The sequence below is a fragment of the Lepidochelys kempii genome, chromosome 5 (assembly GCF_965140265.1).
Source record: "Lepidochelys kempii isolate rLepKem1 chromosome 5, rLepKem1.hap2, whole genome shotgun sequence".
In the NCBI taxonomy this organism is placed as follows: domain Eukaryota; kingdom Metazoa; phylum Chordata; order Testudines; family Cheloniidae; genus Lepidochelys; species Lepidochelys kempii.
In genome coordinates, this window is record NC_133260.1 from 68829863 (window position 1) to 68857345 (window position 27483).

Genomic DNA, 27483 nt, shown 5'->3' on the forward strand with positions numbered 1-27483 from the left:
TAAAATAGGAAGTTCTTTAAGAACATTTAATTTTTATCATTTTATTAATATTTATTCATTTCCAAATGTCTGAATTGCAGCCTCATTTCAAATTAGCAAAAGAGCTAATTTTTGTTTTACCTGCAAACTGTGTTTCTGTGAGAGACACTGTTAGGAAAGGTACCAAGACTATGGCTCATGAGATGATGTAATGCTACTATGGAATACATATAGAATGACTACGCTAATACTGGCATTAAGCCTCTGAGCATTCACAGTGTGAGCTAGATACTTGCCAAAGCCTGACCCCATTGGGAACGAGCTGAGTGCTCATGCTATTGATAAAAAGCATTGTGTTTTCACTCCTAATATTCCAATCTCCTGAGTGCTTACTAAAATTTAAAGCCTAAACTTCAAAAGCATCTAGTGATTTTAGGTGCCCAACTTGAGATGCCCTATAGGGACTTGATTTTCAGAAAATGCTGAGCACATGTACTCTGAAAATCCTTTAACTTGAAGCTGTATACGTTTGGCCCGCAAAAATTGACACACACAAAATCACTAGTCGCTTTGGCAAATGTAGGCTACAGGCTTTTACCAAAGAACTGATAGGTTGTTCCTCATGCCGTACTCCAAAGAGGTAAAGGGACTGCTCTGCTGGTTGAATTTGGGGACCAACAGCGCTCCCTCTTAGGAGCAGCCTGACCTTATACTCTCCAGGTTAAAATGATTTAGCAGGAAGTTAAACACATTTTAAAAAAAAACAACACCAATGAACACCAACACCACTTTCGAAAATTGGTAATATATACAAGACAACTGAAAAAATGGTCAGACCTTCAGTGTCAGCTATTTTGTGGTGCACCCCAAAGTGGAAGAGCATCTTCAAGAAATATAATTTACAGGAAAGAAAAATTGCACTTTCTGCTCTAGGTTCCCCAAGCCTGGAACATGAGGCCACTGAATTCATGACACTTTGTGAACAGGCAGCACGGGAAGAAGTATTGACGTCTGTTTGGAGAATGTGTACTTTGAGCACTAAGTATACACCTGTGCAAGCTGTTTTTTATTTTTTGTTTTTTAAACACAGACCAATTCTAATACCAATCCTTTTCCCCTACATTACTGGGCAAATTTAAGCATTCACAGTATTCCTTGAAAGTTATTAGTTTTGCAAGATATTATGCAAATGTTACAGAAAACATCAAAAATACTGGGATGCGCTGTTTCTTTCATAAGTGTGCAAAATTAGACATTGCTCCAATTTCTGTATGCATGAATACATCATTAAAGGGTTTTCACAGAAATGAAAAGACTAATCATGTTTCAAATTTAGACTGTATGCTCTTCAGGGCAGGGATTATCTCTTTCTTCTGTTTGTATGGTGCTCAGCCCAAAAGGGTCCTGGTCCATGACTGGGGCGCCTAGAGGTTCTGATCATACAAATAAAATAATATAAGATATTCCATTATATTTATATAAAATAATTGTTAAGCCTTCTGTTTGGATTCATCATAAAGATGATGAGCCTCACCTGATAATCACAAACGCTCCTGTTCACTTCAGGCTTAATTCCCTCCCCCCACCCGAAACAAGGCCTGAGTACCCCACTCGTTGTGGAGCACTGGGCTCACTGTTGGTACTATTTTCTTCATACTTTCCCTTTATTCTGTTATAGTGCTGTCTGTCTGTTTTACATTAGTGATAACTAAGAATTTCCCCCATTGAAGAGAATGAGGGTATTCCTTTACTCATCTAAACAAAACTAATGTCCAGTCCCATGGCAGAGTGGAATCCTTATTTTGTAGTTAACTGGGACATATAGACATAGGAGCGCAGTCTAAACCCTGAGTTAATCCGATAGAGTTACATGTTTAAGCTTGATGGAGGAGCTCAGCTGCATCATATTTAACAAACATGCGTTTTCAAACATGGGCATAAGAGAGAGTTGCTTAGCTGCATAATATATCCTACATATTATGTGGTAACATGACCATACACAAAGAATATTGATGACTTCGGGCTAATGAAAAAAATGGGAAGGGAATAATACTCAGTTACTATGTCTAGCACAAAATGTTCAGACAAGCTCAAAACCTTTTCTTGTAAAAATGTAAATAATTGAGGGCTATGGATTTATTACAGTTATCTGTTATAAAAAGATTTAAAAAATAAAATTAAAATCCACAACCTGGATTTCAAAATGGTCAGGCTATGTATAATTTGTTGTCTTTCATAAATCAAGCACTTGTGTCTTTTAGGACTTTATTTATTTCCTTTACTTTATTCACTTTCAGATGTCCCCTACTGCAAGATTCTTTTTTGTTTGTTTGTTCTATTAAGACCCAGTGCTTACATATTTATGGATACCTTTTATTAAGCTTTTGGCATTCTGTAATTAGAAGTAATGTGGTTCAACATGTACAGTTAATAAATAAGCAACAATATGACACCGAATGAAAGAGAATTGCAAATCAAGTAATGTCGTTAGCTAAGCTAGGTTAAAAAGAACCTTGACATTTCAAAAGGTAGAATCATTCCACTTGACTTATGAGGAACTTAAATACATAAATTAAAAGCGACTTTGAACATTTTTTTTTTTAAAGGCAAACTCTTTAAATCTTTAAGGCTGACCAGAGTAGGTCCTTGATGTCATTTTTATTACTGGAAGCACAAAGCCTTTCAGCTTTCTTATTAAATGAACTATGTCCTCTTCAGCAGTAACAACATAGCATCTACACTATTCTGCAGCTAGATCCTGGAAGAGTTCTATGGTTTACTGTGATGGCAACAGATTTTTTTAACCAGAGCGTATTTCATCATAGGGAAAATATGATCAAATATAGTTAAGAGTCAGACATAAAGCAAGTCCACAAAAATAAATAAATGCAGAGCTAAGGCTATCAGTTCTCTAACTTGATTAGATATCATAGCAAATATTTCGGTTTCCGCCACTGTTTTGAGGCAAGCAGTTGATGCACTATACGCAATCTAGAGTTAACATGTTAACTGAGGAAAAAAAGTTTTATATTATTTTTAAAAGGTCACATAAAACTGCAAAATGTATTGAAAGATCACACGAAAACAGAACACACATTCTGGGTCAAACTAAAGTTTAGTCTTAAATTATTATGTCCTAATACAGTAAATGTATAAAATGGAAATCTGAAAATATATTTGTGATTACATATAGTACTGAACAGAAACAGGTCACTGCTATTTTTTTTATTAGATGAGAAAAATATTGTCCTTTTAGTAGTCAAAAATAATGCACATTCAGAAAGCTGTTATATTGTATCTTTAGAAGGTTAACTGTGAAACTACTCTGTAATTTTGTGGATTTTTAAATTTTTTTTGCTATCATGTCCATTCTCTACTGCCTCTAGTTTCCCATCCGTTCAACACAACAAACCCTTAAACACTGTGAAAGTTCCTTTTAGAAGAATTTAAATGCAAGCCTCAGTAGCTGTGGATGTCTCTTACAGAGAGGAACTGGGAGGGAAATACAATATAACAGTCTTCTGAATTTAGAATGACCACCTCAGAAGAGATGGAATGCAAATCACAGGTGGGAGACTAATGCTCTGTGCATACTGATCCAAAAGTGCTTCTACATCAGGTTCCTCTAACTAGCCATTATATCGCACAGTGTTTTGGCGATGGCACACACAAAGGGGTGCAGTTCACCAGCTAGCAAGACAAAAAACCCTTAAAAATTCAGTTTACCTCATTGTTCGAGGAGAAAATCCTTTATTATGTACTGAAGGACAAAGGATTTGCAACTATATAGTATTTGAAAAATATATTATTGCTGTAATTTATCTCACTGTATGAGGCTTCAAGATGCACAGTGGCACTGTAAACCAACTTTTAAAGAAAACTGCACAGAATTCTTATCACATTAGGAATAGTCTTAAAAGTTAAGCAGAGAAAACAAATTTTTGATAGTTATGAATTACATATGAGACTGCCAGTGTGTAGAAAAGGTTTTTTTGTTTTTGTTGTTGCTTCAGCTGCTAAGATTAGTGTTGACAAAGTTTTAATTGACTTTTTAAAAAAATAATGATTAATAATGAAACTCTATTTAGATGAATAAATATCAATCCACTGCTTGAGTACTACTGCTAAAAAGAAGGAGCTTTACAAATTGGATCTCTGATTCTGCAAACATTGACACTTGTGCATATGTTGAATTTTCCTCACATGAATAAACCTGTTGGCTTCCTGTGCATAAGTGTTTGCAAGATTGTACTCTCAATCAGTAAATAGTCAAATTCAGAACTTAGTTTTTTAGAAAATACATGGAAAATATAAAAATACATTAAATATATAAAAATGACCTAGCTACGGTATATAATAAATAATTCATGTTTCTAATTTCAAATTAAGGGGAACTTAAAAGGTTCTGAAATATGCTGTTAATTCTCCAGATTGCCACAGTCTCATTGAAAGGAAGAAAGATTTTACCTCTTATATGATTCTAAAACATAGAACATTCTAGTATTTTTTTAAACTTGTTAGTTGCTATATTTATTTTTCCAAGGGAAGTATCATTAATGAATATAAGATTATACAACTCTCTCTGAAGTTTACAGATCACTGTAGTAAAATTTGCAACCCATCAAAGCAAAATAACAAAAAAAAGTAATGGGCTCTCTGCAGACCATCTGAGATACAGTTCATTTATTTGTGTGTCTTCAACAGGTGCTCACTGTTGAGTTCCCAAATAATAGGAGAACAAAAGAAGAATATAGAAACAAAGTACTTTTTTGAAAAGAAAGACTCCTTGGAAAACAACAAATTTCAGAATTTAGAAAATTACAGAAAATAACATTGAAGATAAAAATATAGGCCCTGATCTTGCAAAGATTTATTTACATTTAATTTTATTCATGAGAGTAGTACTCATGTTTTTAATTTTTGCATGATCTAGGCCATAAAAAGGAGGAAAGAAACAGAGGAGAAAAGAATACTTATGTGTACAACTGTGAAGGAAAACAGAAATAGGGAAAGACCAGTTTTGAGAAGAAAACAAATAAGGGAAACTTGAAGCTCAATTGACAGTTTTCAGAGTAGCAGCTGTATTAGTCTGTATTCGCAACAAGAAAAGAAGTACTCGACAATGTAGCAATTTAGTATTATTTTGAGAGAAGCAGTAAAAGCTATGTGTATTTAAATGATAGAAACTGAGGGAGAGCTTGCATAATCCGTAATACATAAAGAGAAAATCTTTTTGACTAGCAAATATATTTTCTATTGATTCTCCTTTTTCAGCTCACATCTATTGGGAGTTTATCTCTGTTGACAATAACTGTGTGCCCTTTCCCAACAAGTACTGAGGCGCTGGGTCTTCTTCCACGACCCCAACATCCTTCTTTGGGGACCACTTCTTAGCGTATGCGCAATGTGCCTTAGGTGGCACATGACCAAGATTCATCACCAAATTTGGTCTGCTGGTTGGATCATTAGTTTCCCTGTGGAGGAGACTCTCTCTCCCCGAAGCCCTCGCAGAAATCCCTCTGACCCTTTATAACCCAGATGCAGCCCTTCCCTCCTTAATTAGCTCAACTGGGAGCACCTGCCTTGGCACAGGAAAGCTGGACCTATTTTTAATCACAGAGGCAAACTGCCCTGTGACAATTTCTTAATATTTAAATCAAGTTTACTCAGGCAATATTCAGTCCGTGAGAAAGGATACATGCACACATACTGCTTTAGGCACTTTTTAAGAAAGAGGGACATTTATTCTTTAGGCAGAATTTATATGCAAGTTCCTTTAATACCAGTGATGATATAGTGTATATTGAATCTATAATGATATTATTCTAACATAACATTTTTTCATCAGCACTTATAGTTTAATCTTGTTAATTATACTTCATTTTTTTTCTTTTAAATTTTTTCCTTCTAATTAGGAAGACAGAAGCTACTTGAAATAATGATTTCGCTTGTGACAGTGGAGCACCAGTCAGTACAAACATTATCATAGGGCCTTCCAGACAGGTATTTGTAAATAGAGCCTACATCCATGAAATTCTTGAATGAAACCTCTTCCCTCTGCCACTCACATTCAAAATTTCTTAGGAGCACTAAATGTATTGGAGGGCGTGAGGAGAAGAGGTGACGTAAGGGAGGAACGACCCTAATCATTATATGCATGAGCGACTAGCTAGAGAACAAAAAGGCCAGAAATCTGGAGTTCTTCAGCTCAGCTTCAGTGTTCAGAATCTTAAGGGATCAAGAGAACATTACACTCGCGTTCACTGTGCCTGAGAAGTCCCACGCAATTAACAGCTGGAAGTGGGGAATTCCTTAATTTTGCAAAGTCCAGAACTATTAGGGAATCAAAATGAAACAAGACAAGCACTCCAGCTCAGTTGTATCTTTTGCAGTGTACAAGTGACAATAAGTATACAGAAATGATGGGTGGAGTTCTTCAGGCATTTTTTTGGATGAAACTTTTTTTGTCCAAAAACACCAAGTCATCGAAACCAAAGCTTTTCATAAAAAGTTACTGGTTTTGACAAAACTTATTTCAAAAAGGTTTCTCAGGTCCAGGATTGAATTTTCTGGTGAAAGCGAGAGAGACTGACTCTAAAACCCAAGGTTATCTTTCCCCACAGCTGAGAAAGCCAAGCTTTCTTAGTAATTCTTAGTAACTGCCTGGGTAGCACAGTTGCGAGATCATGAGACCCTCCTACTCTCACACCAGCTCATTTCATCAAATCTTTTCATCTCTAAACATAAATCCCACCTTTGTGTTTTTCTCTGTACCAAGCACGATGCACCATCATTAACCTTGTAAGTAATATTTTACTCCTGGAAGTATTCCTTAGAAATAAATTCTCAATACCCAGGGAATCAATAAACTACAGAATTAGAATGGAAAACTGAAAAGACAGTTACACAATTGTGTATATGATTGCTGCTTTCTCTCACAGCTATACATCTTCACATTAACCTAATCCATTTGACAGTCTCCCTACAGCTAGAAAGTCCAACTTTTGTAAAAGATTAAATACAAAGCCCCTATGCGTAAATAAAGTTAAGGTTGAGACACAAATCAACAAAAGGCAGGAAATTCAAAAATAACTTTGACAGTCAATGCTTAATTCATAATTGTTTGTAAAAAGGCAAAATGGCATAAGGAAATAATGTGAGATTTGACTTCACTCTGTCAGTGGTCATGGGTAAACAGGTGTTTACTATAGAGATCATAGTGGTTCAGTCACATATGTTGCAGGCAGCTTCTCTGGTAACTTTGTCTAGTAATTGTATGCCTCGTCAAATATTTAAAACACTTAGTACTTACCTAGTATGCCAGACTGAAAAGAATATTTAAATCCTTATTTAGTATCCTAATAATTTGTCTTATAATGTGGCATTATATTAATATGTATATAAAGATAAAAACATTATGAAATAAGTTAACATTCATAAATTTTAATACTGAATGGCAGACAAGTTTTATATATCAAGAACTAATTTTCACTAAGCATTTCAAAACAAACAAAAGAATCCCGAAATGAAGCTATTTTTTGGGTCAAAAAAGGACAGAGAAACATCAAACCAAAACACTTCATTTTTAGCATACAGAGTAAAACTGAATAACAGCTAAAATGATTTTGCTTTTTAAAACCAGACATATGTGTGTTTTTATAAAAGCCAAATAATTTTGGCTGTTTTTTCAATTATAATTATATATATAGTCATGTTTTTGTAATAAATGTATTTGTATGTGATTTTATATATATGCATTCATACACACACAAATAAATTTATTACAAGATTGAGACTTTATGTGGCAAGTGTTAACTTGGGGAAAAATTTTACAGCTGTGCTATATACTTGTGAGAAGTTTATAATAGAAGTGCTGACACACTCTTAACAGTAGCAGTGCAATCAGCAACAATATATTTCTTTTTTCTTTGCAGTTAACAACTCTTAGCATCTGCTGCCTATTTCAAATCCATCTTGGTTTCCTTTTTTTGTTATTCTTTTTGTCTAATATAATTAAATGTTCCATATAAAAAAAAAAAGTCCTGTGTGGCTGTACTGAGAACAGAAGATCTACTAAAAGAGGTTTTGGAGATTTGTTGGTGTCTAAACACAGACCTAGAGAGTCTGCTGCCCTCCACTACAGTAATGTTTTTAATCTCATCGTTCTGTACTTCATTCCACCAAATTAAATTCCATGGTGGCAATGTGTCAGATAAACTAATGTTGCCTATGACCATATGTTACAGGTTAGAGAATTTTAATCGACTTCTAACTTTCAATATGAAGGCAAATCTTTCAGTGCACTGTATTTAGTAATATTTTTCAAATAATAATCAATTAGTATTACATTTTCAATATTCAGGGTAGCACCCGTGTTAGTCTGTATTCGCAAAAAAGAAAAGGAGGACTTGGGGCACCTTAGAGACTAACAAATTTATTTGAGCATAAGCTTTCGTGAGCTACAGCTCACTTCATCGGATGCATTCAGTGGAAAATACAGTGGGGGAGATTTATATACACAGAGAACATGAAACAATGGGTGTTACCATGCACACTGTAACCAGAGTGATCACGTAAGGTGAGCTACTACCAGTGGGAGAGCAGGGGGTGGGGGTGGGAACCTTTTGTAGTGATAATCAAGGTGGGCCATTTCCAGCAGTTGACAAGAACGTCTCAGGAACAGTGGGAGATGGGAGGGGGGATAAACATGGTGTGTATGGTAACACCCATTGTTTCATGTTCTCTATGTATATAAACCTTCCCACTGTATTTTCCACTGAATGCATCCGATGAAGAGAGCTGTAGCTCACGAAAGCTTATGCTCAAATAAATTTGTTAGTCTCTAAGGTGCCCCAAGTCCTCCTTTTCTTTTTGCGAATACAGACTAACACGGCTGCTACCCTGAAACCTATCATTATGCAAGGCACTGAATTTAGCTGTAGGGAGTGGAAATCTATCAACTTCATGAAAAAACTCGTACAGATACAGACAGACATCATCTTCCTTTCCAAATGCAAACAGATGGACATCATACCAAAAGGACTGAAGGTAAAAAATCCATTACAATCTACATACCACACAGACTATGCTGACAGATTGTGCCACACACTCTCAAAGAAACTGCGGAACCACCTGATCAACATCCTCTACAGCAAACAGGGAAAGATTAAGAATGAGCTCTCAAAACTGGATACTCTCATAAAAAACCAACCTTCCACACAAACTTCCTTGTGGCTGGATTTTACAAAAACTAGACAAGCCATTTACAACACACACTTTGCTTCTCTACAAAAGAAAAAGGACACTAAACTATCTAAACTCCTACATGCCACAAGCGGCCACAACAGTGGTTCTCTCAACCCACCCAGCAATATTGTTAATGTATCCAACTATACTCTTAGCCCAGCAGAAGAATCTGTCGTATCTCAGGGTCTCTCCATCTGCTCCTCCACCCCCACGAACATGATACAGTTCTGTGGTGATTTAGAATCCTATTTTTGACGTCTCCGACTCAAGCAATATTTCCAACACACCTCTGAACAACATACTAACCCACAGAGACCTTCCTACCAAGACTACAAAAAGAAGGATTCTGGGTGGACTCCTCCTGAAGCTCGAAACAACGGACTGGACTTCTACACAGAGTGCTTCCACCGACGTGCACGGGCTGAAATTGTGGAAAAGCAGCATCACTTGCCCCATAACCTCAGCTGTGCAGAACACAATGCCATCCACAGCCTCAGAAACAACTCTGACGTCATAATCAAAAAAGCTGACAAAGGAGGTGCTGTCGTCATCATGAATAGGTCGGAATATGAACAAGAGGCTGCTAGGCAGCTCTCCAACACCACTTTCCACAAGCCATTACCCTCTGATCCCACTGAGGGTTACCAAAAGAAACTACAGCATTTGCTCAAGAAACTCCCTGAAAAAGCACAAGAACAAATCCGCACATACACACCTCTGGAACCCTGACCTGGGGTATTCTACCTGCTACCCAAGATCCATATACCTGGAAATCCTGGGTGCCCTGTCATCTCAGGCATTGGCACCCTGACAGCAGGATTGTCTGGCTATGTAGACTTCCTCCTCAGGCCCTACACTACCAGCACTCCCAGCTATCTTCAAGACACTACTGACTTCCTGAGGAAACTACAATCCATTGGTGATCTTCCTGATAACACCATCCTCGCCACTATGGATGTAGAAGCCCTCTACACCAACATTCCACACAAAGATGGACTACAAGCCGTCAGGAACAGTATCCCCGATGTCACAGCAAACCTGGTGGTTGAACTTTGTGACTTTGTACTCACCCATAACTAGTTCACATTTGGGGACAATGTACACCTTCAAATCAGCGGCACTGCTATGGGTACCCTCATGGCCCCACAGTATGCCAACATTTTTATGGCTGACTTAGAACAATGCTTCCTCAGCTCTCGTCCCCTAAAGCCCCTACTCTACTTGCGCTACATTGATGACATCTTCATCATCTGGACCCAGGGAAAAGAAGCCCTTGAGGAATTCCACCATGATTTCAACAATTTCCATCCCACCATCAACCTCAGCCTGGACCAGTCTACACAAGAGAGCCACTTCCTGGACACTAAGGTGCGAATAAGCGATGGTCATATAAACACCACCTTGTACCGGAAACCTACTGACCACTATTCCTACCTACAGGCCTCCAGCTTTCACCCAGACCACACCACACGATCCATTGTCTACAGCCAAGCTCTACGATACAACCGCATTTGCTCCAACCCCTCAGACAAACACCTACAAGATCTCTATCAAGCATTCTTACAACTACAATACCCACCTGCTGAAGTGAAGAAACAGATTGACAGAGCCAGAAGAGTACCCAGAAGTCACCTACTACAGGACAGGCCCAACGAAGAAAATAACAGAACGCCACTAGCCGTCACCTTCAGCCCCCAACTAAAACCCCTCCAATGCATTATTAAGGATCTACAACCTATCCTGAAGGACGACCCATCACTCTCACAGATCTTGGGAGACAGGCCAGTCCTTGCTTACAGACAGCCCTCCAACCTGAAGCAAATACTCACCAGCAACCACACAACAGAACCACTAACCCAGGAACCTATCCTTGCAACAAAGCCCATTGCCAACTCTGTCCACAAATCTATGCAGGAGACACCATCATAGGGCCTAATCACATCAGCCACACTAGCAGAGGCTCGTTCACCTGCACATCCACCAATGTGATATGTGCCAGCAATATCTGCCATGTACATTGGTCAAATTGGACAGTCTCTACACAAAAGAATAAATGGATACAAATCAGACGTCAAGAATTATAACATTCAAAAACCAGTCGGAGAACACTTCAATCTCTCTGGTGACTCGATTACAGACCTAAAAGTGGCAATTCTTCAACAAAAAACCTTCAAAAACAGACTCCAACGAGAGACTGCTGAATTGGAATTAATTTGCAAACTGGATACAATTAACTTAGGCTTGAATAGAGACTGGGAGTGGATGGGTCATTACACAAAGTAAAACTATTTCCCCATGTTTATTCCCCCACCTCTCCCCACTGTTCCTCAAACGCTCTTGTCAACTGCTGGAAATGGCCCACCTTGATTATCACTACAAAAGATTTCCCCTCCCATCCCCGCTCTCCTGCTGGTAATAGCTCACCTTAAGTGATCACTCTGGTTACAGTGTGTATGATAACACCCATTTTTTTTCATGTTCTGTGTGTATATAAATCTCCTCACTGTATTTTCCACTGACTGCATCCGATGAAGTGAGCTGTAGCTCACGAAAGCTTATGCTCAAATAAATTTGTTAGTCTCTAAGGTGCCACAAGTACTCCTTTTCCATTTTCAATATTGCTTCTTTTATTTTCTCACAACATCTTATTGTCAAAATCAAATCAGGACTATGAAAACTGCTAAATCTGACATTTCATAGTCTAGCTTTCTTGGAATACACATAATTATTTCACACATCTGTCCCTATATTAGGTATTAGTTATGAGTCAGCAATCACTATTAGCACTAATCTCTTTTTCTTGTCTGATGTCTCAAATTAAAGGTGTGCTTAAAATAGGTTGTTCAAACAACAATATTTTATTTAGCTATGGAATTTGCATTTTTGCTAACTGAACCTTGAGACAATTAGGCTCTTGAACCAGCAGTCGCAATTCCACTAAGTTAATCACTAATGTATCAAGAAATGTGGACTGGGAGTTTCAAAGGATATTAAGGGATTTATGCATCTGAATTCCAATGAACTTGAATGGAATATGGGTGCATAATTTCCTTGGTCTCTTTCTAAAAATCCTGGTTTTATCTTCAAAATTAGTTGGGAAAATAGAGTTGCTCAGGTGTCTTGCTAAATATGTATGGAAATCTGTACAGTCACAATTGGCAAATAGTCAAATTTTAAATATAAAAAGCAGGCATTAATTGTGTGTTGAATCTACCAGACCGACATGGACCAAGTGCATATGCTAATATCCTCAATAGACTACCAGGTAGATTAAGCAGTAATGGATGTTCACATACAGTTATTCCCTCCCAGAATTTTGGACAGTGTAATATGATACTAAAAATTTGGCTAAGACATTACTGAGTCTACATTTTGTATGACACCTATCCTGAAAATTTATAGAATAACATGCTTCCACTAAGAGAGAAGCATCTGCCATTTCGTGGGGCCTGAACAGTTATGCATGTGAAATCAACAGCATAATAAGACCATTGGGAAATTTCTTAAACCAGACCACAACAAACCATCCTTTCTGCTGGTTCTGCTGGTGAGAGGCTCCATTCCCCCTAAGGACCTCTGGAGCTTTGTACAGAGAGTGGCACCTTCCTTCCCCACTTAAGTAAGAGTTCCTGAGTTGCGCACAACGGCTAAGTGGTGCTTATGAGCACTGCTTCTCTACAGCATTCATCACTCATGATTTTTAACACAAAACACAAGAATGGAACTGTCGGGGGCGCTGACATAACATTTATTTATTTAGTGGTGTTGAGGGCTATATGTTTGAGTGAACACTGATAATACACTAAGCCCTGGTCTACACTAGGACTTTAGGTCGAATTTAGCAGCGTTAAATCGATGTAAACCTGCACCCGTCCACACGATGAAGCCCTTTATTTCGACTTAAAGGGTTCTTAAAATCGATTTCCTTACTCCACCCCTGACAAGTGGATTAGCGCTTAAATCGGCCTTGCCGGCTCAAATTTGGGGTACTGTGGACACAATTCGACGGTATTGGCCTCCGGGAGCTATCCCAGAGTGCTCCAGTGTGACCGCTCTGGACAGCACTCTCAACTCAGATGCACTGGCCAGGTAGACAGGAAAAGAACCACGAACTTTTGAATCTCATTTCCTGTTTGGCCAGCGTGGCAAGCTGCAGGTGACCATGCAGAGCTCATCAGCACAGGTGACCATGATGGAGTCCCAGAATCGCAAAAGAGCTCCAGCATGGACTGAACGGAACATACGGGATCTGATCGCTGTATGGGGAGAGGAATCCTTGCTATCAGAACTCGGTTCCAGTTTTCGAAATGCCAAAACCTTTGTCAAAATCTCCCAGGGCATGAAGGACAGAGGCCATAACAGGGACCCAAAGCAGTGCCGCGCGAAACTTAAGGAGCTGAGGCAAGCCTACCAGAAAACCAGAGAGGCGAATGGCTGCTCCGGGTCAGAGCCCCAAACATGCCGCTTCTATGATGAGCTGCATGCCATTTTAGGGGGTTCAGCCACCACCACCAGCCCAGCCATGTTGTTTGACTCCTTCAATGGAGATGGAGGCAACACGGAAGCAGGTTTTGGGGACGAAGAAGATGATGATGATGAGGTTGTAGATAGCTCACAGCAAGCAAGCAGAGAAACCGGTTTTCCCGACAGCCAGGAACTGTTTCTCACCTTGGACCTGGAGCCAGTACCCCCCGAACCCACCCAAGGCTGCTTCCTGGACCCGGCAGGCGGAGAAGGGACCTCTGTGAGTGTACCTTTTAAAATACTATACATGGTTTAAAAGCAAGCATGTGAAAGGATTACTTTGCCCTGGCATTCGCTGCTCTCCTGGATGTACTCCCAAAGCCTTTGCAAAAGGTTTCTGGGGAGGGCAGCCTTATTGCGTCCTCCATGGTAGGACACTTTACCACTCCAGGCCAGTAACACGTACTCGGGAATCATTGTACAACAAAGCATTGCAGTGTATGTTTGCTGGCGTTCAAACAACATCCGTTCTTTATCTCTCTGTGTTATCCTCAGGAGAGTGAGATATCATTCATGGTCACCTGGTTGAAATAGGGTGCTTTTCTTCAGGGGACACTCAGAGGAGCCCGTTCCTGCTGGGCTGTTTACCTATGACTGAACAGAAATGTTCCCCGCTGTTAGCCATGGGGAGGGGGGAGGGTTGAGGGGGTAGCCACGCGGTAGGGGGAGGCAAAATGCGACCTTGTAATGAAAGCACATGTGCTATGTATGTAATGTAAACAGCAAGGTTTACCCTGAAAGAGTGTAGCCACTGTTTTATAAAATGTGTCTTTTTAAATAACGCTGTCTGTCCCTTTTTTTCTCTCCACCAGCTGCATGTGTTTCAATGATCACAGGATCTTCTCCTTCCCAGAGGCTAGTGAAGCTTAGAAAGAAAAAAAAACACACTTGAGATTAAATGTTCTCCGAGCTCATGCTGTCCTCCCACACTGACAGAGCACAGACGAATGCGTGGAGGCAAATAATGTCAGAGTGCAGGAAAGCACAAAATGACCGGGAGGAGAGGTGGTGGGCTGAAAACAGGGCTGAAGCTCAAATGTGGCGGCAGCGTGATGAGAGGAGGCAGGATTCAGTGCTGAGGCTGCTGGAGGATCAAACCAGTATGCTCCAGTGTATGGTTGAGCTGCAGCAAAGGCAGCTGGAGCACAGACTGCCACTACAGCCCCTGTGTAACCAACCGCCCTCCTCCCCAAGTTCCATAGCCTCCACACCCAGACGCCCAAGAACGCGGTGAGGGGGCCACCGGCCAACCAGCCACTCCACCACAGAGGATTGCCCAAAAAAAAGAAGGCTGGCATTCAATAAATTTTAAAGTTGTAAACTTTTAAAGTGCTGTGTGGCATTTTCCTTCCCTCCTCCACCACCCCTCCTGGGCTACCTTGGTAGTCATCCCCCTATTTGTGTGATGAATGAATAAAGAATGCATGAATGTGAAGCAACAATGACTTTATTGCCTCTGCAAGCAATGATTAAAGGGAGGAGGGGAGGGTGGTTAGTTTGCAGGGAAGTAGAGTGAACCAAGGGGCGGGGGGTTTCATCAAGGAGAAACAAACAGAACTTTCACACCATAGCCTGGCCAGTCATGAAACTGGTTTTCAAAGCTTCTCTGATGCGTACCGCACCCTCCTGTGCTCTTCTAACCGCCCTGGTGTCTGGCTGTGCGTAACCAGCAGCCAGGCGATTTGCCTCTACCTCCCACCCTACCATAAACGTCTCCCCCTTACTCTCACAGATATTGTGGAGCACACAGCAAGCAGTAATAACAGTGGGAATATTGGTTTCGCTGAGGTCTAAGCGAGTCAGTAAACTGCGCCAGCGCGCCTTTAAACGTCCAAATGCACATTCTACCACCATTCTGCACTTGCTCAGCCTGTAGTTGAACAGCTCCTGACTACTGTCCAGGCTGCCTGTGTACGGCTTCATGAGCCATGGCATTAAGGGGTAGGCTGGGTCCCCAAGGATAACTATAGGCATTTCAACGTCCCCAACAGTTATTTTCTGGTCTGGGAATAAAGTTCCTTCCTGCAGCTTTTGAAACAGACCAGAGTTCCTGAAGATGCAAGCGTCATGCACCTTTCCCAGCCATCCCACGTTGATGTTGGTGAAACGTCCCTTGTGATCCACCAGAGCTTGCAGCACTATCGAAAAGTACCCCTTGCGGTTTATGTACTTGGCGGCTTGGTGCTCCGGTGCCAAGATAGGGATATGGGTTCCGTCTATAGCCCCACCACAGTTAGGGAATCCCATTGCAGCAAAGCCATCCACTATGACCTGCACATTTCCCAGGGTCACTACCCTTGATATCAGCAGATCTTTGATTGTGTGGGCTACTTGCATCACAGCAGCCCCAACAGTAGATTTGCCCACTCCAAATTGATTCCCAACTGACCAGTAGCTGTCTGGCGTTGCAAGCTTCCACAGGGCTATCGCCACTTGCTTCTCAACTGTGAGGGCTGCTCTCATCTTGGTATTCATGCGCTTCAGGGCAGGGGAAAGCAAGTCACAAAGTTCCATGAAAGTGCCCTTACGCATGCGAAAGTTTCGCAGCCACTGGGAATCGTCCCAGACCTGCAACACTATGCAGTCCCACCACTCTGTGCTTGTTTCCCGAGCCCAGAATCGGCATTCCACAGCATGAACCTGCCCCATTAGCACCATGATGCATGCATTGGCAGGGCCCATGCTTTCAGAGAAATCTGTGTCCATGTCCTGATCACTCACGTGACCGCGCTGACGTCACCTGCTCGCCTGGAATCGCTTTGCCAGGTTCTGGTGCTGCATATACTGCCGGATAATGCGTGTGGTGTTTAATGTGCTCCTAATTGCCAAAGTGAGCTGAGCGGCCTCCATGCTTGCCTTGGTATGGCGTCCGCACAGAAAAAAGGCGCGGAACGATTGTCTGCCGTTTCTCTGACAGAGGGAGGGGCGACTGACGACATGGCTTACAGGGTTGGCTTCAGGGAGCTAAAATCAACAAAGGGGGTGTCTTTACATCAAGGAGTATTTCAGGCAGGACTTCACGGAGGGTTCCAATAAGAAATGGTGCACCTAAGTTATTGTTCTTATTGGAACAATGAGGTTAGTCTGGCCTCTGAATCATACATGGCTAGATTTACCTCGCTGCACCTTCTCTGTGAGTGACTGCAGTGTGACCTAGAGGAATGAGTCCCCTAGACAGGGGAGGGGGAAAGCAAATGAGTACAAAACAAATCTGGTCTATTTCTTGTTTTGATCCACTCCATCTATCTTTTACATCTTTGGCTGGCAGCAGACGGTGCAGAAGGACTGCAAGCCATCCACATCTCATGGCTGCTCGGCAGAAGACGGTGCAATACGACTGCTAGCCATCCTCATCTCTTGCCTGCCCGGCAGAAGATGGTGCAATATGACTGCTAGCCATCCCCATCTCTTGCCTGCCCGGCAGAAGATGGTACAGTACGACTGCTAGCAATCTGTATTGCCTGCCTGTTCACCATAAGACGGTTCAATAGGACTGACTGCAGGACTAAAGAGAATGACCTGGTCAAGTCACTCCAAACTTAGTCCCTGCGCCCATGTCTGCCCAGGCGCTCCCGGCCGACGCGGCCAGGAGCACCTCGGACATGACGATGACGGCTACCAGTCCTATTGCACGTCTGCTACCAGAAGGCAATGGGTTGCTGCCACTGTGTAGCAATGCAGTACCGCGTTTGCCAGCACCCAGGAGACATACTGTGACGGCTACCTGAGCGGGCTCCATGCTTGCCGTGGTATGGTATCTGCACAGGTAACTCAGGAAAAAAGGCGTGAAACGATTGTCTGCCCTTGCTTTCACGGAGGGAGGGAGGGAACGGGGGCCTGACGATATGTACCCAGAACCACCCGCGACAATGTTTTAGCCCCATCAGGCATTGCAATCTCAACCCAGAATTCCAATGGGCAGCGGAGACTGCGGGAACTGTGGGATAGCTATCCACAGTGCAACGCTCCGGAAGTCGACTCTAGCCTCGGTACTGTGGAAGCGCTCCGCCGAGTTAATGCACTTAATGCACTTAGAGCATTTTCTGTGGGGACACACACACTCGAATATATAAAACTGATTTCTAAAAAACCGACATCTATAAATTCGACCTGATTTCGTAGTGTAGACATACCCTAATTCAATAATAATGTTAAAAATTGTTCAGTGCCACAATTACTGTACTGAACAATTTACTAACACTATCACAAAGGTAATTAATTTATTAGTAGTATCAGCATGAGCATCTAGTATTAGTAGCACCTGCAAAAGTTGTTTGAAAAGTCCCAATGACTACAAGATCAAGAACACTGATGATGTGAAACGACTACAGAATCTTATAAATTAGTGATGGGCAAACCTTAAAATATTTGATGTAACAGTGCAGTTTGGATAATTATGGTATCTAACCAACCAAGCCTATGGAGATGCTCCCTGTCCCCCCACTCATCCTCCCAATCATCGCTCTTCCCATGTCTCATCTATGCATAACCACTTCCTTTCACTTTCCATCAAATCCAGTACAATACATTCATCTGCCTTCCTTTCCCCACTACCTTGCTAGTCTGGTCATACTGCTTTTGAGGGAAACTACTGCTCCCTTGTCAGCCCCTTCAGCCGAAGAAGGCCCTTAGAGGGTGATGTGAGTTCACTGGGTTGGGATGAGGGACAGGATGCCATGAACTCTATAGGAATTCCTTCCTTCCAAGGAAGAAAGGTTTGAGGATACGGCATGGCTAGCGGATCTGCAACTACATGAAGGGAGGGAGGGGTTTCAAGCAGAGCAGAGGCTACTACAACCCCAAAACTGCAGCAGTAGCCATAAAGTGACTTCATTATCATTTTGCATCCTGAGAGGGATTCTTTTCCCAAAACCCAGGATCACTGTTTCCCCTGCACCAAGCCACTGTTCTCGGGCTAGGTGTGCAGTGGATGTGATTTGCCTCTTCATGAAGCATTGCATGGCCCTTCCTCTCTTCTGGGCCAAAAATAATCTCTGTTTTCAACTCTCAGATCCCAGAACAGTGCAAGATTTGAAAGGAAGAATCAGTCTGAGTTCATTAAAAAGACTAGATATTTACTAGACCCTGCAAATTTCCATTTAAACTAAGGGCAAAGAAAAAAGGAAGAGTACGAGGCAAATTAATTTAAATTTGAGTGCTTATCGATCAACACTCAAACTCTCATCACAGAGATCAATCAAATTTTTTTAGTCAATTCTATATGAAGGATAAATCTGCAGCTCTCTGAAATCTAACAGAGTGCCTGTCCTGTAGCTTCTTCATTCTAAATCTTCTCTGTCTAGTGTCACAGCAACATTTTTACAAGTATCACAAGGTAAATTCCACTTTTTAAGTCTCCATGTAAAGTTTCAACAGATCAGTCTTGATAAAGGGTGAAAAACAATAGCCATTTTACATACCATAGTCAGTAATCTTACAGGATACCAAATACAGCTCTTTCAGGTTCTGTCCTTCTTTAGCAATGACCTCCACACATCTGGAATACACATAAAATAAGAGTCACACTTGCAAGAATTCATTTCATATTAAATCAATAAGGACTCATCCACAACGGTAACACAACAAGGTAATTCTGAACGCATTATACAAAACTTTCTTCTTTTTGTGACCTTCCCTAGAACTCTTTCAATAGAATTTATTATTACCACACCTTTTAAACTCAGATGCTAAAAAATGTATGAGTTCAATTAGACACATTTTTGACTACTAAGATTTCCATGTCCCAAAAAGAGAGGCCAAAGAAAGAGACAGAGCAAGGTAAGCTTAAAAGTATACATGGTCTGACTTGTGTGGACCCAAACTCAACAGCCTGGTGGGACTGTGACAACCCTTATAAAAAGACACACTAATGCAGTTTCAATATACAATATCACATAGAGGTTATTTGAAAAAAAAATGTTACAGAAATGTTTTGATTTCTGTTGTAAAATTCAGTGCAACTATCAGATACAAGATCTGCTTCATGCAATGTTTAAGCTTTGAGAGATTTTGCAGACAAAAAGCATAAGCTACATTACAATAGCGACACAGAATATACCAGCCATTATAAATGTCAGGCTGAAATTCAGTTTTATGTTTTTACTGTGATTATTGCAGAGATCAGCATTCATCAGGTCATGAAATAGCATGTACCATTTGTGTTCCAATATGTTCTTACAGAAGGTCTAATTTATGAAAATGGGGTTTGAATTTCTACATTTCTGTTTGGTTTGTCACAACTATATAATTGAACAGTTCTTTATCTGTGAATTCTCTCATTCTTTAACTTGTAAGTACAAAAAAAAGGGGGAAAATGAACTAAATATATTGTAAAATATGTGTTTATCCTTTATAATTTAATTATAACTGAATCTGGATTAATATCTCTTTATATGTTATGTTTACAACTGTATTATTTACACAGTATCAATTGTGTACCATAAAATGTCTTTTTGTTCTGCTAATTTTAAAATGTATTCCTTGCTCATTAGACGAGCTGTGATAGCCTGCTGAGTGGGTAACTTTCTACATAGACATATTTTTAAAAGAGGATTTTTTGCAAGATAGATTGTAACAATTCCTTTAGAGCCAGAATGGGTCCTCTTTAATTTGCAGGTCATTGACCCAATAGACTGCTACAGCTCCCAAGTCAATCCAACTGCATTACTCAGGATAAAAATATTTGCTAACTTTAAAGTGAAAATATGTATGCTTGAATTCTTCATAATCTTTTGGGAAAAATACATTTATACCCTCAGGAACACACTCCACACAGCAGCAGCGGGAGCAGCAGTATATTCCCCAACCTGATTTTATTGTTGATGCTGACAATTTGATTTCTTAAATCAGAACAGCTGTTAGAATTTACAGTGATAACAGCATCACATACTTTCGGTGTTATCTGTCCCCTTCCCTCTCCTCAAATCCTGAACCAAAACCTACTTTTTTAAAAAACTTCCTGTGGAGGTCACTTTGACCTTGATTTCCCTCACCAAATTTATATCATCCATCAGGTCACATTTTTAATAATTTTTTAATTTTCCTTTCTAAAATTGGGTGAACTTAGTCTGTGGAAAGTTGTTAGAGTGGCAGTACTGAAGAGTGAAGTCCTCTTTTCAACCAGAGAGCAGATACAGCAAATGTAGAAAGACTGAAAACTTTCTTACCATTGCATCTCAACCTTGACTTTAAGTAAAAATCCTAGGGGACAGAGGACAATACAGTCTCCATGTCCATTCCAGTCCTTCTCTTCTCTACTGACACTGCCAACAAGGGCGCCTATTAGCATCAACTGTGATGGTGATTTTCACTCTGGGAACTGGACTGAGACCAACTCTTTTCACATTATCGATTCCTTCAGTCTTCACGGCTGAGGATGTTAGGGAGATTCCCCAACCTGAGCCGTCTTTTGTAGGTGACAAATCTGAGGAATTATCACAGATTGAAGCATCACTAGAGGAGGTTTTGGAATTAATTGAGAAACTTAACAGTAACAAGTCACCGGGACCAGATGGCATTCACCCAAGAGTTCCGAAAGAACTCAAATATGAAATTGTGGCACTGTTAACTATGGTTTGTAACCTGTCCTTTAAATCAGCTACTGTACCCAATGACTGGAAGATAACTAATGTAACGCCAATATTTAAAAAGGGCTCTGGAGGTGATCCTGGCAATTACAGACCAGTAAGTCTAACGTCAGTACCAGGCAAATTAGTTGAAACAATAGTAAAGAATAAAATTGTCAGACACATAGAAGAGCATAAATTGTTGGGCAAAAGTCAACATGGTTTCTGTAAAGGGAAATCATTCTTACTAATCTATTAGAGTTCTTTGAGGGGGTCAACAAACATGTGGACAAGGGGGATCCAGTGGATATAGTGTATTTAGATTTCCAGAAAGCCTTTGACAAGGTCCTTCACCAAAGGCTCTTATGTAAATTAAGTTGTCATGGGATAAGAGGAAAGATCCTTTCATGGATCGAGAACTGGTTAAAGACAGAGAACAAAGGGTAGGAATAAATGGTAAATTTTCAGAATGGAGAGGGGTAATTAGTGGTGTTCCCCAAGGGTCAGTCCTAGGACCAATCCTATTCAACCTATTCGTAAATGATCTGGAGAAAGGGGTAAACAGTGAGGTGGCAAAGTTTGCAGATGATATTCAACTGCTCAAGATAGGTTTCAGAGTAACAGCCATGTTAGTCTGTATTCGCAAAAAGAAAAGGAGTACTTGTGGCACCTTAGAGACTAATCAATTTATTTGAGCATAAGCTTTCGTGTGCTACAGCTCACTTCATCGGATGCATACTGTGGAAAGTACAGAAGATCTTTTTATACACAGAAAGCATGAAAAAATGGGTGTTTACCACTACAAAAGGTTTTCTCTCCCCCAACCCCACTCTCCTGCTGGTAATAGCTTATCTAAAGTGATCACTCTCCTTACAATGTGCATGATAATCAAGTTGGGCCATTTCCAGCACAAATAACAGAACGCCACTAGCCGTCACCTTCAGCCCCCAACTAAAACCCCTCCAACGCATTATTAAGGATCTACAACCTATCCTGAAGGATGACCCAACACTCTCACAAATCTTGGGAGACAGGCCAGTCCTTGCCTACAGACAGCCCCCCAACCTGAAGCAAATACTCACCAGCAACCACATACCACACAACAGAACCACTAACCCAGGAACCTATCCTTGCAACAAAGCCCCTTGCCAACTGTGCCCACATATCTATTCAGGGGACACCATCACAGGGCCTAATAACATCAGCCACACTATCAGAGGCTCGTTCACCTGCACATGCACCAATGTGATATATGCCATCATTTGCCAGCAATGCCCCTCTGCCATATACATTGGTCAAACTGGACAGTCTCTACGTAAAAGAATAAATGGACACAAATCAGATGTCAAGAATTATAACATTCTTAAACCAGTCAGAGAACACTTCAATCTCTCTGGTCACGCGATTACAGACATGAAAGTTGAGATATTACAACAAAAAAACTTCAAAACCAGACTCCAGCGAGAGACTGTTGAATTGGAATTCATTTGCAAATTGGATACAATTAACTTAGGCTTGAATAGAGACTGGGAGTGGCTAAGTCATTATGCAAGGTAACCTATTTCCCCTTGTTTTTTCCTACCCCCGACCGATGTTCTTGAAAAAACCCTGGATTTGTGCTGGAAATGGTCCACCTTGATTATCATACACATTGTAAGGAGAGTGATCACTTTAGATAAGCTATTACCAACAGGAGCGTGGGTTTGTGTGTGTGTGGGGGGGGGGGACCTGGATTTGTGCTGGAAATGGCCCAACTTGATTATCATACACATTGTAAGGAGAGTGATCACTTTAGATAAGCTATTACCAGCAGGAGAGTGGGGTGGGGGGAGAGAAAACCTTTTGTAGTGGTAAACACCCATTTTTTCATGCTTTGTGTGTATAAAAAGATCTTCTATACTTTCCACAGTAAGCATCCGATGAAGTGAGCTGTAGCTCACGAAAGCTTATGCTCAAATAAATTGGTTAGTCTCTAAGGTGCCACACGTACTCCTTTTCTTTCTGCTCAAGATAGTTCAGACCAAAGCAGACTGTGAAGAACTTAAAAAAGATCTCACAAAACAAAATGATTGGGCAACAAAATGGCAAATGAAATTTAATGTGGATAAATGTAAAGTAATGCACATTGGAAAAAATAACCCCAACTATACATACAATTTGATGGGGGCTAATTTAGCTACCACTAATCAGGAGAAAGCTCTTGGAGTCATCGTGTATAATTCTCTGAAGACGTCCACGCTGCGTGCAGTGGCAGTCAAAAAACCAAACTGGATGTGAGGAATCATTAAAAAATGGATAGAGAATAAGATGGACAATATCTTATTGCCCTTATATAAATCCATGGTACGCCCGCATTTTGAATACTGCATACAGATGTAGTCCCCTCATCTCAAAAAAGATATACGGGCATTAGAAAAGGTTCAGAAAAGAGCAACTAAAATGATTAGAGGTTTGGAACAGGTCCCATATGAGGAGAGATTAAAGAGGCTAGGACTTTGCATCTTGGAAAAGAGGAGACTAAGGGGGGATATGATAGAGGTATATAAAATCAAGAGTGGTGTGGAGAAAGTGAATAAAGAAAAGTTATTTACTTGTTCCCATAATATAAGAACTAGGGGTCACCAAATGAAATTAAAGGGCAGCAGCTTTAAAACAAATAAAAGGAATTCTTCTTCATACAGCGCACAGTCAGCCTGTGGAACTCCTTGCCTGAGGAGGTTGTGAAGGCTAGGACTCTAACAGGGTTTAAAAGAGAACTGGATAAATTCATGGAGGTTAAGTCCATTAATGGCTATTAGCCAGGATGGGTAAGGAATGGTGTCCCTAGCCTCCGTTTGTCAGAGGGTGGAGATGGATGGCAGGAGAGAGATCACAAGATCATTACCTGTTAGGTTCACTCCCTCTGGGGCACCTGCATTGGCCACTGTTGGTCTGACCCAGTATGGCCATTCTTACGTTCTAGAACTACGCAGGTTCATCAGGTTACTTTTATACAAATCAGAAACTATCTAGACAGTTAAACCCTCTTATTGTATAAAATTTATTAAATGCATTTACATTTTTGGAGGACCTCATTTTGGCAGAGGAATTTGTTGCCTTTGTGAGGTGGCACAAAGTGATTATTTTTAAGACAAATAAATGTAAGACTTTATTTCTGTATTGTATTCCATGATAATACTGTTTTACTACGCACATCCATAATCTGAATAAAAAGAAAATTATCCTCCTACAAAATGAGACTAGATACATTTTAACAAGAACTACTTGCAGTCTACCATATATCTGCAAATTAGATAAATTAAAAGCTGAACAGCCCTTTTAATTAACAGGAACATTTTGATATGTTGCCTATTAACATTTATGAAGTAAGTCATGAGGCACAGAACTGAAGTTCCAATCCTAATTTGAAAATGTTTCTTACATACATTACACACTTTGGGCCAACTTCTAATCTTGGAAAAAATTATTTATATTATTGTGTCTCATGAGATGTATTCTATAAGGTTTAGAATTTTTTATAATTATGTCAGTGTTTACCAAGAGAAGGTTAACTGAGCAAGTACACAGCATTATAATTAATCCTGAACATTACTAACTGAAGAGAGTCAAACCAAAGAAACAACCTAGTTTTTCATTTTGTCGTCAATTATGAAACATTGCAAAGACACCATGTTCAGGGCCAGGTGAAGGCAATCCATTGCCCTAAATGGCTTCCCCTACCCATGTCATGGCCTCACACCTCTTAGGAATGGCATTAGGAGAGGTTTCTGGGGTTCAGGAGCACCCAACTCTGGAGGCAATTTATGTTTCTGAGAACTGTTTTTCAGGTTTGCTGAAGACTGAGACAGATGCACTGCACTAATTTACACTCAGTTTATATTTTGCAACTTTTCTCCATGAGCATAAATACAAGATTGCATTATTTTTAATGAAAGCTTAAATTTTAACATAATCACGTGAGTTCACTAACTAGGACCCAAGGGACTATTCTTTAATTTTCCCAAATTGTGCTATTCTAATTGTGAGAGTTGAACCCCCATTGCATGGCTTGTGGAATCCTCTACAGTTTTCAGAGCAACTACACAGAATTTAAATTGAAAACACGGTTCAACTTTCTACAATCCGAGTAAATTTTTCACAATTTTCAGCTGATTGCACTACATTTGAATACATGAAACCCATTGTCAAAATGTGACCATTTTTGATTTTATGAAAACACTGAATCACCTGGGGCATCCAAATAAATGAATTGATCACATATTTCTTTGAAAGCATGCAATTTTTAATATAGCTAGAACAATGCTATAGAAATGCCTGTGTTCACCTTCAGCTGCCTCTATGCTCCACCATTTAATTCTCACTTTTAGTTCCCTTCTGTAGCTCACCCGCATGTAAATTAATTTGTAGGGATATCAAAAACACTTTAGATTGCCTCCCCCACATACTAATCAACTTGTATAGGAAAGAACACATATTAAAACTATTTTTGTGAACATGTCCCTTACAATATGAAAGGGAGAGGGGAAAGTAGTTGTATATTCATTACCTTTATTAATCATTGTTAAAAATGAAATCAAAGAAAAAGGGTAAAAGCATCAAATGATATTAACCTTTTCTACAAAGCAAGGACCAAGTCATATTTAGTCTGTTTGCTATAATCCATCAAAAAATTACCCCAAATTGTAGCCATATCTGTCTTTTTAAGACATTAAGTTTATACTGTGGCTGATTTGCACCCATTTTCATAAAATGTTAGATTTTTAAAAAAATATTATTTTGAACAATTCGTTATTTAATGTCAATTTACCTATAGAAAGAGCAAACGTTTTTGCAGAAAGAAAGTTGGAAATAGGAGTGCGTCTTAGAATAACGATAAAAATAAGTTTTGCTTTTCCCAGACTATGAAAATACACTTACATGTACATATTCTTTTGAGCCCTTCAATTTTATAATCAAAACAATGAATTATTCCTAATCAAAGGGCTAAAGAAATTCAATTAGTAGAGCTTGTAGAATAAAAACAAGATACTCAGGAACTGAGCTCACTAAAAATATAATCTTCTGACTTGATTTGTGACTTTTCTCAAGGAGGAGAATTTAGAACCATCTAACAAAGGAAAAATTCCAAAGAAGAGCGAACTATAAATAGTGTATTTTATGGGAGGGATGTAATTACTCATTCACTCAGTCTGAAGATGCCAAAGGAAAAGCCCTTGTGCCATCTTGCCAAGCCTTTTCCACATCCACCATAAGTTTTATGAAGACTACTCTCTGACAGACTGATATGCAGTTAATTATCATCAAATTTGATAGTTGGTAGCCTGAACAAGCAAATGTACAGAGCCCAGGAAAATACAAATAGCACAAAATTATTTTACAGTACAAAACCAATTAAATAATATTTCACAGAAGAAGAACATAACTAACGTAAATATGAAGTGTTACGAAATGTGTTACGAATTTGTAAGCAACCAGAATCTGTTCAGTACTGTGATGATGAATGGAGTTTCAAACTCCCATAGTTAAGTGGTGTTCTGAGGATGACAGGATCAAAACTGCCTCTTACACCTATTAGTTAAAAATGTCTTAATATTTCTGAAAAGCATGACAACTTGACAAAAAACAACTGCAACATTGTTAAAATCTCAGCTTCCTAGGTTAGAAGGACCACTGTTGACAAACCCTGGAGAAAGTGTGCAACAGTGCACCTCCATATTGTGCTGTTCCTTTCCTCAGCCCTTCTCAGTTCTACATACACAAGCAGGCAGAGTAATGAAATGTTAAAAAAAAATCATTCCTTTAGAGCATCTGCAAGGGCAAGAGTCTCCAAAAACTGTTATCCTCCCAAGAACTGCGCTGACAAGTGGAGCAGAAAAAAGCATGATCTGGACACAAAAATTGAGGCCTATTGGTTTTGACGGTACCCATATAAAAGTACACACAACATGGTTAAACACTTTATGTTTTTCTTATTTTGCTCATAGTTTGTGCAAAATTTAATTAAAAGACTAAAAATAATGTTAAAAAATCACAAATTTAGAAAATGAACCATCGGCCATGACAAAATATTTTTTCTCTTTTCCGAGGCAACAAATCACTAAATCCTCTGACTTTAGTGAGTGGTAATGGTTAATAAATTAAACTGTGTAAGCTTCAAAACTATCAAAGG

The 27483-nt window shown here is 39.9% G+C and overlaps 1 protein-coding gene across 6 annotated transcripts in view; it reads right to left on the bottom strand.

Annotated features, from left to right (window-relative positions):
- FBXL17 (F-box and leucine rich repeat protein 17) overlaps positions 1-27483 on the bottom strand; it is a 485194-nt gene that overhangs the window by 139640 nt on the left and 318071 nt on the right. For all 6 annotated transcript variants that reach the window (XR_012158992.1, XR_012158991.1, XR_012158993.1 and 3 more), the window contains one exon: positions 19170-19246. Coding sequence is in view for 3 of the 6 variants with exons in the window: in XM_073344633.1 (XP_073200734.1) it covers positions 19170-19246 (77 nt within the window). In the remaining 3 variants the exon portion in view is untranslated. The remainder of the gene's footprint in view (positions 1-19169; positions 19247-27483) is intronic.